Genomic DNA, 10,736 nt, shown 5'->3' on the forward strand with positions numbered 1-10,736 from the left:
TGGCAAATGGATGACACCAATGCCAGAGAATACTAATCATTGATGGTTCTATTCTTGTGATTTTTATAAATTCACTTTTGTTTGTCCTTTCAGTATTTTCTCAGATCTCTTAAGCTTTCACCCTACTCCCACCTAGACAGAGGACCTAATTTTCCTATTTTACAAAGAACAGAAAGGAACTTGACAGAAAATCTACACAGCATAAAAATTATAAGCTTGGTTTCTGCGGCACACTGCCTGGACCTAATCCCCCACAGGGCCTGCGTACGTCCTGAGTCTCTGTCTGAGATGCTGTTCTTGCCAGGTGTGGTGGCGCATACCTGTGATCTCTGCACTCGGGAAGCTGAGGCAGGAGGATCACGAGATCAAGTCCAGTGCCAAGACCCTCTCGAAAGAAAGAGAGAGAGAGAGAGAGAGAGAGAGAGAGAGAGAGAGAGAGAGAGAGAGATCTAATCCTCCCTCTCCACTCCGTCCCTCCCTCCTTGCCTCCTTTTCTTCCCTTTCTTTCTTCCTTTTAGATTAAACTCAGGGCTTGTGCATGTTGGGCAAGTGCTTTACCACTGATCCATACCCCCCAGCTCCTCCTAATTTACCTGTTAGAATTGAGCCTATGCCTTACTTCTTCCAAAAACTTTTTTTTTTTGTTTCAAAGACAGAGTCTCCGTGTAGTTCAGGTTGGCCTTGAACTCACTTTGCAGCCCAGCCTGGGCTCAAGTTCATGGCCCTCTTCCTATCTCAGCCTTGCAAGTTCTGGGATTACAGACATGTACTGCCACACCAGGCAAGATATTCGTTGACTTCCTAGGAAATGTGGCTAACTGGGTTAAATCTCAGTCTGTCCCCATTACTGCCGCCCCATCAGTTCAGAGGCTCCTGCAGCAGTGTCTGCTCTCCTTTCCACCACTCTGGTCTCAATTCCCAGCAGAGTACATGGTCCGTGGCAGATGCTCAACCAATACTTGTACAAACTTCAAAAGTTCTTACAGTCTGTGAAGACTGTAAGAAATTTTAGATGAAATTCTTCAAATATTGTTTTACAAACTGTGTTTATAGAATCACTAATGCCTCCTTAGAATTAAATAATTAAATCATCTCTAATGATCTTTAATGACCATGTTGATGACTTTTCCATTTGTACCATCTATTTGTCTCTAGATTTGGTCATTTCGACATGCCAGTGCTCTATCTTTCCTACATATGGGTATTCATTTTTTCATAGCATTTCTTTTTAAACCATAGTCAGGTAGATATTAAGTTCTTTTCATTAATTATTTTACACCAGTCGACAGGATGTGATTATTTGTTTTCAACTTTGACTAAGTTTCTCTGTGTCCTTATGTTTACGTTAGGTCTGCCTGTTGCCAATAAATGTTTCTCTCTTAGGAGTATATCTGCGCATCCTACTATAGCCGCTTATAACAATCGAGCTCAAGCAGCAATCAAATTGCAGAACTGGAATAGTGCTTTTCAGGACTGTGAAAAGGTCTTAGAGTTAGAACCTGGAAACATAAAAGGTAAAATAGTCATTGAATGCTTTTGTGTTGATGGCAGAGTCCCTTAAAGACTATTTGTAGATAATATATTTGCATTAAACATATTGGAGATAAAGTCAGATTTCTACATGTGAATTGGCACCTTCATGTATTTACTTTTTTGTTTGGTTTGTTTTTTAGACAGGGTCTCACTGTATAATTCAGGCTTAATTAACGCTGGCCTTGAACTCACTTGATTGCCCAGGCTGGCCTCAGACATATAGAGATTCTCTTGCCTCAGCCTCCTGAGTGCTGGGAATACAGGCATGGGACACCACACCTGGCCATACATTTTAATTTCAAATTTCACTTGTAATTTAAATCCCTGATTATTTGTACTGAGATGGCTAATAATCCAAAAGGACTGAGTAAGGTGTTATTATGCGGGGAAGCTGATTGAATGTATACAGGAACTCTGTGCTAACTTTGGAAATTTCCGTAACTATCAAGTTATTTCAAAATTTAAAAAATGCCCCCCAAAATGATAACTGTTATATCATGAATATTTCTTCATGGAAGTTCCCTTTGGAAATCTGAGTAACAATGGCAATAGCTCAAGTATACTCAAAGCGTGATGCTACTACATTAATGAAATTATGACAAAATGATTTACCCTTCATTTTGATGGCTCATTCTAAGACTAAAATCACAAAGGTTAAATTTTTAAATGTTTTATAATACCATATTAAAACATGTCAGGTATAAATTTCTTCTCAGAATTATTGAGCCTAAATCTTTTCTTTTTTTTTTTTTATATATATATTTTAGGGAAGGGTCTACAGGGTGTTCAGGGTCTCACTACTAGATCAGACTCATAGTGATCCGCCTGTTTACAGCCTCCCAAGTGCTGGGATTACAGGTGTGCACCACCACACCCAGTCTCAATTGCCATCTCAGTGTGCCCTGGGGGCAGGGCCAGCATGGCAGGCCTGGGGATGGAACTCTTGGCCACTGCGCCTGCTTGCTAGTGCTTTAATCTGCTGAGCTATTTGGCCAGCCCGAAACTGATTCTTAAAATTGACAAATTGACTTATTGGACAAAGTTCTATCATTATATAATGATCAATGATGGGACTACAAGGCATTTGTTATCATTGTTAAATCATCAAAAAATTACATATCAAAACCTTCCCAAAAATCTGTTGCAAATTACCAGTGTGCTCCATTTCAGAACTTAGCCGACTTGGGCATCAGGATTCTCAGTCCCCCATGCTAAGAAACTCCCTGTCATTTTAGAAATGGCTTGACTGGATTTTACAATTGTGCCATATTCTGAGCTAGAGGCTGCTCAGTAATGCACCACATTTCAACGGGGGACTTTCTAAGTTTTCGGAAAGTGCTGAAAACAGTAGTGCAGATAGTAAGGAACATGCTGCTGTTTTAGCAAAAACTTCCCAATGATGCAGCACAGCATGGGGCCTGTGAAGGGGAGAGGGGCAGGGGAGGCTCTCCGCCTTAGGGGAGGTAGCCAGGGTTAGGGTTAGGATTAGGGTTAGGGTTAGGCGGGCCAGATGCTATTAGAGGCCCTGGGTTTTTAGAGGACAATGTTGCCTGCTGCAGCCTGTTCTGCTTACCACAAGACCGGTTCCTTTCTATTCAACGATGTGGAAGTAGGCGTACTTAAGCTTTGTACACTTACGTCCTACAGGGTTCCACACTACTTATATTTTTACACTTGTAAAACATGTCATAACCATAATGCCATATATTAAAACTTACTACTTTCCTTTTGGTAATATTTTAGCCCTTCTGCGCCGGGCCACTACTTATAAACATCAAAACAAGCTTGAGGAGGCCATGGAAGATTTGAGAAATGTACTGGAGGTTGAACCTGGTAATGATTTGGCCAAGGTAAGTATAGAAAGTGATTTCACACCTAATTCTGTAATTTACTGTTTCTGAATTTATGTATTAAAGTTGCATCAGCCTTGCTGAATGAATTACATCAAAAGTTGGGTCACAGGTTTAAAAAGTAGTATATCCCGTGCACCTGAAAATTTAACATAGATTTGAAGTGAAAAAAAGTAATTCTTTAAAAAAATTGTGCAAAAGCACTGACTTATCCATGTGTGTCCAATATTTAATTTTTCTCTTTCCTCCAGTGTTCTGGGCAAGGCTGTTCCCTGCGCTGATCTCGGTTTACTATGCAGAGTAGAAGTTTCCTAGGCAGGATGCGGGGTGTGCTATTAGCTGCATGGCATAGAAGAGTCTTTCTGTTGTTGGCATGGTAACAGCATCATGGATAGCCTGCACTACTTGCAGGAGTGGGCTAACTCGGGTGCAGTCACAGGGCTCTGTTTCAAGACTGAAAAGCAGAGGGAAGTGTCAGGGGCCGAGAAGGATCTGAGATTTTACTCCACTTGCAAACTGACAAGGTGAGTTAGCAGAGGATCCAAGATGCCTTGAGTCAGACAGAAAGGACTTTCTACTCCTGACACACGGAACAGAGGAGCTTCGCATTCTTGTCATTGCTCCTCCCAGGCGTGGCACAGAGTGGCCCACATGGATGCTGCACACTCAGGGGCCTTGTGTGATGGAGGAGGAATCTCAAATTTAGGAAACGCCCATCATTTATGATGGGTCGTAAATGAGCTGGCCAGTCTCTGCCCAGAGGGAAATAGCCTCTCTTAACCTGGAGAGCAAACAAACTTGCTTTGTCCTCTCCAGGGCAAGGCCATTTCTATATTCTAAGGGAATATTGTTCTCTTCTTGAGACATCCTTAAAGACTGTCTACAACAAACGCAGATTAGTGCCTTTGCTTGCAGAATGGTCCAAAATGGGAGAAAGAGCTGGGAGCATCCCTCCCACAAGCTGTCCCTACATTTCTACACATGACGCCTATTGGATTGCCTACTTTGTCTACTGCGTCCTGTTTGTGGTTATTTTATACATGGTTATAGTTATTAAGTGTTAATGGAACATTACTAACAAAAATTTGAAACAAGAAAAGCCACTTTTAATTTTATTACCTTATATAATTTCACATTTACATATTAACTTTTGGGCCCTATCCAAATGCATTTTTATCTTAATCACTTGTAAAAATTAACTTAAAAAGTGGGCCTTATACATAACATAATATAAAACCTAAAATATATTTGTTACTCTAAAGTTGTTTTTTATATAGTGGGTGTATATAATTATGATCAAATAAAGCAATGAAGGTGTTTTGAAAAAATACACCTCCATAAAGTCTAATTTTTACTTTTGTGTTCGTGTGTGGCTGGCTCAGCCCACCTGGGGGCAGGGCTGGCAAGGCATGTGGTACCAGGATCAAACTGCAGTCCATGCATGCTTGCCTAAGCTTGCCTAAGCAGGCTCTTTAGACTGCCGAGCTATCTCATCAGCCCTTATCTTTATATTTTAATATCTTTATATATTCTTACCTGGAGGCATTTTTTTTCTTAAAGAAAAACATTTTCATTTGTATGATTATACTGCAGAAAATCTTGTCAGAGGTTGAAAGAAATATGAAGAATTGTGAACCCACATCTAAGCCCCAAAACAAAGGGAAAAGGATGGTTATTGAAGAAGTAGAAAACTCAGAAGATGAAAACAGAACGAAGAGTGGAATTAAACATGAAGATGGCAATGGAGATAAAAGTAAGCAGTCTTTTCTATTTTGGTTGTACGAAAACCCACCTGTGCATACAATGAGCTGGCTCAACTTTTCTATTTGCACAGAAAATTTTACTTACCAACCTTTGTCAAGCTTGATCTTGTAAATCCACAAGCAAATTGGGCTCACCTTCTACTTAAAAGTTTAATTCAGTCAGGCAAACTCATCGTTTCTTCTTAATCCTTCCTTCGGAAGAGATTGTGTTGAACTGATATTATTTCTCCTTCAAATGTTGGATAGAAATTTGTTAGTGTAACAAATTTCACTTGTATTTTGTGTGTAAGTGTATGAAGATTTTAATTATTTAATCTGGGATAATTTTTTTTAGGTGAATTTTAATAGTTTGGTAGTATTGAGGAATTGGTCCATTTCACCTCAAGTTGAATTTCTCTGTGCAGAATTGTTCATGTTACTCCCTTATTTTTATTTGAATGGCTGATGGGTCTGAAATGATATCCTTTTCTTATTAGTAATTTCTGTTTTATCTTTTTTTTTTTTTTGCCAGTTCAACTAGAGATTAATTACTTATTGATCTTTTGAAAATACCAGCTTTTGTTTCATTGATGTTTTCACTGCTTTATGTCCCTGTTCAATTTCATTAATTTTGCTCTTCATTATTTCCTTTCTTCTGCTTGATATGAATTCACTCTGCTCCTCTTTTTCTGAGGCAGTCTCTCAGAGCAGAGCGTGGAATATTGACTTGAATCCTTCCCCCCTCACCCTTTTTATTTTAGGGAAGGGTCTACAGGGTGTTCAGGTTCTCACTACTAGACTGGACTCATAGTGATCCACCTGTTTACAGCCTCCCAAGAGCTGGGATTGCTGGTGTGGGTCTCATTTGCCATTTCAGCATGACCCTGGGGCAGGGTCGGCACCACAGTCCTCAGCATTAAACCCTCAGCCCTTGGGCCTGCTTGCAGGCGCTTTAATCCTCTGAGCTATTTGGCTGGTCCCCTTTCCCCTTCATTAAGCATCTCATGCTGTAAGTTTCCTTCTGAGCTCTGTGCACCCCACGTGTTTTGATATGTTGTACATTCATTTCATGAATTTGAAAACATTTTCTACTTTTTCTCAAAACTCCTTCTTTGACCATAAGACATATTTAATTGCCAAACATTTTTGAGATTTTTCAGTTACCTTTCTGTTACTGATTTCTAATTTACTTTTGTCAAAATCACAATATACTTACTTCATGTCAATACTTTTACATTTGTTAAGGCTTGATGTATGGCACAAGATATTTTCTTTTTATTTTTCCTTCTTTCTTTCTTGCCTTCCTGCCTGCCTGCCTATCTCCCTCTTTCCTCTCTCCCTTCTTCCCTACCTTTTTTCCTCTCCCCCTTTCTTCTTTCCTTCCTTTGTCTTTGACACAGGATCTCACTGTGTAGTTCAGGCCTTAAACTTACTACATGGCCCCGGCTGGTCTCAAGTCATAGCAGTCAGTCCTCCTGCCTCAGCCTCCTGAGTGCTGGGATTACATGCATGCACCAGTGCAGTGGGTGATGTTCTTTCTTGATGAATATTCCATATCTGTCATAAAAGAATGTGCAAGCTGGACATGGTGCTGCGTGCCTGCAGTCCTAGAATTCTGGGAGGCTGAATCACAGAGACCTTCTGGAGGATGATTTGCTGGCTATCAGATCCTTGGTTGACAGTTCTTGGGTTTGACAGTTGGGGAAAATACGGTGAAGTATGTTTATTCCATTTTAACTGTACCTTCCCTTCTCACTTTTTTTTTTTTCAAGGGCTGAATAATTAACACCATTTAAAGTACTTCAAATTTGCTTTGCATGGATTGTTTCACATAATCCTCGGAGCTATATTTTTATTTTTATAGATTAGGAAACAAGTTTAGAGAGGTTCTTTATTATTTTTTTTTTCTTTTGTGGCACCAGGGATTGAACTCAGGACCTTGCTAGGCAGGTGCTTATGCCACTAGAGAGGTTGTTAATTATTCACCTGTTTCCATGGATTGTAAATTAGATGAGTGGGATATAATCCCAAATTTGTGTGACTTTTCAGTCCTTACCCTCAGAGTGCTCACTGGATGCCAACCAAGAGAATATAGCTTCTCCAAAATCAGGCCAAACACCACCAGGCTGTATTCTCAAAGAAATAAATTTACCTACTTTACTGCCCACTGACACACTGAGCACTTTAACAGAAACTGAATGGAAGAGAGGAGTAATAAACTGAGCATATGCCAGAAACAAACGAGTTAAAGACTACTATCATCAGTTTTGAAACGTAAAGGGCCTTCCTCCCAAACAGAGATAAGCAGGATGAGGATAATGTAGTTTTACAAGCTCTCGTACTACTTCCATATCTAGAAATATGAATCAGAAGTCAGGCAAAGTGGTGCACGCCTGTAACCCCAGCGTTCCTGGAGGCTGAGGCAGGATCATCATCATCGAGCCCAGCCTGGGCAACAGAATGACTTAGCAAGACCCCGCCTCAAAGTGGGTGGGAGGGCGGTGGCTGGGAATGTAGCTCAGCAGGGCTGCAAGGAAGAATATGAGGCCAGGCCAGCCTGGATCCTGCCTCGGAAACACAGCAATATAACGCCACACAACAAACAAAGCAAGAAAGAAGAAAATCTCAGTCGGGCCAGTTGTAAAAAACATGTTACCAATCCAGTAATACTTATCAGATTGTTAAATTGTTTCTGTCTGAGGCAGACAGTTTTCCCTAAAGTGATTCCCAGGAGAGAGGTAATATTCCCATTGAAATCTCCAGACAGCCAGAGCTTTAAGAGAATGTTTCTGATCCTGCTATTCACTGCCCCTCTGCAATTATTCATGGATTAGGGAATATGTATTTATAGGAGTAAAAAAAGTCTTGATAGAAAAACAAATATTCAAACCAGTGAGTTTCCTTTTATCAAGAAAGCAAATAAAGTTGAGATGGAGTAAGGAGCTGGGAACTCTGAGGAAATCCTTTCATCCCAGGATGAAATGAATTCCGTTGAGCCAGGTATGCTCCCCCTGCCTGCTCGCCTTGGTGGATGACTCGTACAAAGCCCTGGAGCGCTGGATAGGAGCGCAGCAACCTGAGCCACTTTTAGGAAAATGTTACAGCCCAGAGGGAAGCTACCAAGTTGGAATCTTTGTGTGCTGCGCGCCATCCCACCACATTCCGAGAAGGAATGCCTAGTCATTCCGCTCTTGTTCCAGGAAGTCATAAGGAAATGCAGTAGTCATAGCAGTTTGTAACCTGGGGTGATACTGCTGCTCCTGTAACAAGCTCCACATGGGTGGGCTGGACCCAGGGGCATCATAACTGTGGGTTCAGCTTACCGACAGAAAGCTACACCGCCGCTTGCTGTCTGGCGGCTACTGAGACAAAGCCAGTTGGCCAGCTTTCTTCACCAGCCTTCTAAGGACTGGAGCACCTCACCCTGGGAGGCCGAGGCAGCAGGGTAATAGTTTGAGTCCTGCCCAGGCAACTTAGCAAGACCCTGACTCAAATGAAAAAGTAAAAAAGGCCTGAGAGTAGCTCACAGGAAGATCCCAGTTCAATCTCTATTTTTTATGTTTTTGGCAGAACTGGGGATTGAACTCAGACCCTTGCACTTGCCGGGGAAGCGCTTATTCTACTGAGGCATCTCCCCGGCCCCATCAATCTCTAGTACTGCACAAAGAGTACTTTTCAAGGATGATAGAAGTGGGGCTTTGAGTTTGTGGGCTCTCTCAGGAGCTCCCTGTGTATTTATGGCTTCCTTTCCCTGGCAGAGATCACTTAGAAGTGGCCATTCTCTCACAGTGTAGCAGTCAGAGACGGGTACCCACTGCATCTGCCTCCCTTGGGGTCTGGGAGCGGCCATCAAGAAAGCGGGCATCTAGTGTCTCCCCTCCTGTGATTGCTTTTTCCCCGCTTATGAGTGAAATATAAGGAAACCAAACAGTCATAAGCAGAATAAAACTGAACTATTTCTCTTCCCCTATGAATGGCAGGATATGGAGGGTAGGAAGCAGGGATTTCTAAGAACTAAATCAACACACAAAGTCACAAAGAAAGCTGAATGGTTTTGACTATGTAAATATGAGAAGTCTTTGTACATTAGGTGCCATAAAAAAACCAAAAGGCAAATAACAGACAAGGAAAAGTGGCAAAGGGCTGTTAATCATATAAGATGAAGAATTTTTATAAAATAATAAGAAAAAGATGAGGAACCAGTATAGCAATGAGCAAAGCCCTGGAACAGACAAATCACCAATGAAGAAATAGAAATGATTATTACATTTTATTGTTAATAAAGAGTGAAAATTAAATAGTTTTTCTCCTATCGAATTGGCCAAAATTGAAAAAACAAAAAATATATATTTTGCTGTCAAGGGTGAGTTAAAAATCACTATTTTTAAAAAATTGTAGGTATATTTCATTCTTTTTGGCTTCAGTGGGGTTTTGTATATTCACGAGGTTGCATGCTGTCACTAATTCCAGGATGTTTTCATCAGCATCCCACACAAATATCCCGGGCCTGTCAGTGGTAATTCCCCATTTTTCCTGTCCCTTCACTTCTGGCCCAGTCAAGAATCTGCTTTTGTCCCCACAGCTTTGCCCGCTCCGAATGGTTCATGTAAGGGAATCATCTTTGCATCTGTCTTCTTTTGCTGCGCACAGTGTTTCCAAGTCAAGCCATGTTGCAACATATATCAGTATCTCATAACTTTTTGTGTACAAATAATATTCTGTTCTTCAGCTGATGGCCATTTGGGTTGCTTCTACCTTGGGGCTGTTAATGAATAAGCTTCATGGACATCTATTTACAATTGTGTGTGTGTGTGTGTGTGTGTGTGTGTGTGTGTGTGTGTGTCTACAGATGTTTAAGTTTTCTTGAGTATATATTTATGCATGGAATTACTGGGTTATGTGGGAACAGTATGTTCGGTGTCTTGAGGAACTGCACACTGTTCTCTGAGGTGGTTACGCCATTTATATTCCCACCAGAACTGTAGGAGGGTTCCAATTTTTCTAAATTCCTGCCAACACTTGTCTCCATTTTTGATTATAGATTATGATAGCCAATGGGAGCTGATCTCCTTATGGTTTTTAACTTGCATCTTCCTAATGACTGTTGAACAAAATCATTTCATGTGACTTTGGCCACTTGTATATCTTCTGTGAAACCTATCTATTCAAGTCCTTTATCCATTTTTAATAGGGTTTCCATTTAATTATTGAATTTTAGATATCCTTTATTATGGTAACTTATCAGATAGATATATGGGTTTAAAATCTTATTCTGTATGTTTTCTTTTTCTTTTTCTTTTTTGAGACAGAATCTTGCTTTGTAATGCAGGCTGGCCTTAACCTCACTGTATAAACCAGGCTGGCCTCAACTTCATGGTGATCCTCCTACCTCAGCCTAATCAGTGCTAGGATTACAGGATTTTGGTACTTCTTGTTACTGTCTTGATAATTTGATTCTCAAAAATTTTAAAATTAATTGACTATTTAGACGTAGTAAAAATTGAACCAAGGGCTCTGTACCACTGAATTACAGCCTCACTCCTTTTTATGTTTTATTTTGAGACAGTGTCTTCCTAAGTAACTAAGTAGGCCGGGCAAGACTTGCAGTTTT

General features: G+C 40.6%; 1 protein-coding gene across 1 annotated transcript in view; it reads left to right on the plus strand.

The window, feature by feature from the left end:
- Spag1 (sperm associated antigen 1) overlaps positions 1-10,736 on the plus strand; it is an 83,010-nt gene that overhangs the window by 44,379 nt on the left and 27,895 nt on the right. Inside the window, exons 9-11 of the mRNA XM_004640089.2 lie at positions 1,384-1,514; positions 3,277-3,383; positions 4,977-5,136. Coding sequence (XP_004640146.1) covers positions 1,384-1,514; positions 3,277-3,383; positions 4,977-5,136 — 398 coding nt within the window. The remainder of the gene's footprint in view (positions 1-1,383; positions 1,515-3,276; positions 3,384-4,976; positions 5,137-10,736) is intronic.

This window comes from Octodon degus, unplaced genomic scaffold (genome assembly GCF_000260255.1).
Source record: "Octodon degus isolate 3935 unplaced genomic scaffold, OctDeg1.0 scaffold00118, whole genome shotgun sequence".
Classification (NCBI taxonomy): Eukaryota; Metazoa; Chordata; class Mammalia; order Rodentia; family Octodontidae; genus Octodon; species Octodon degus.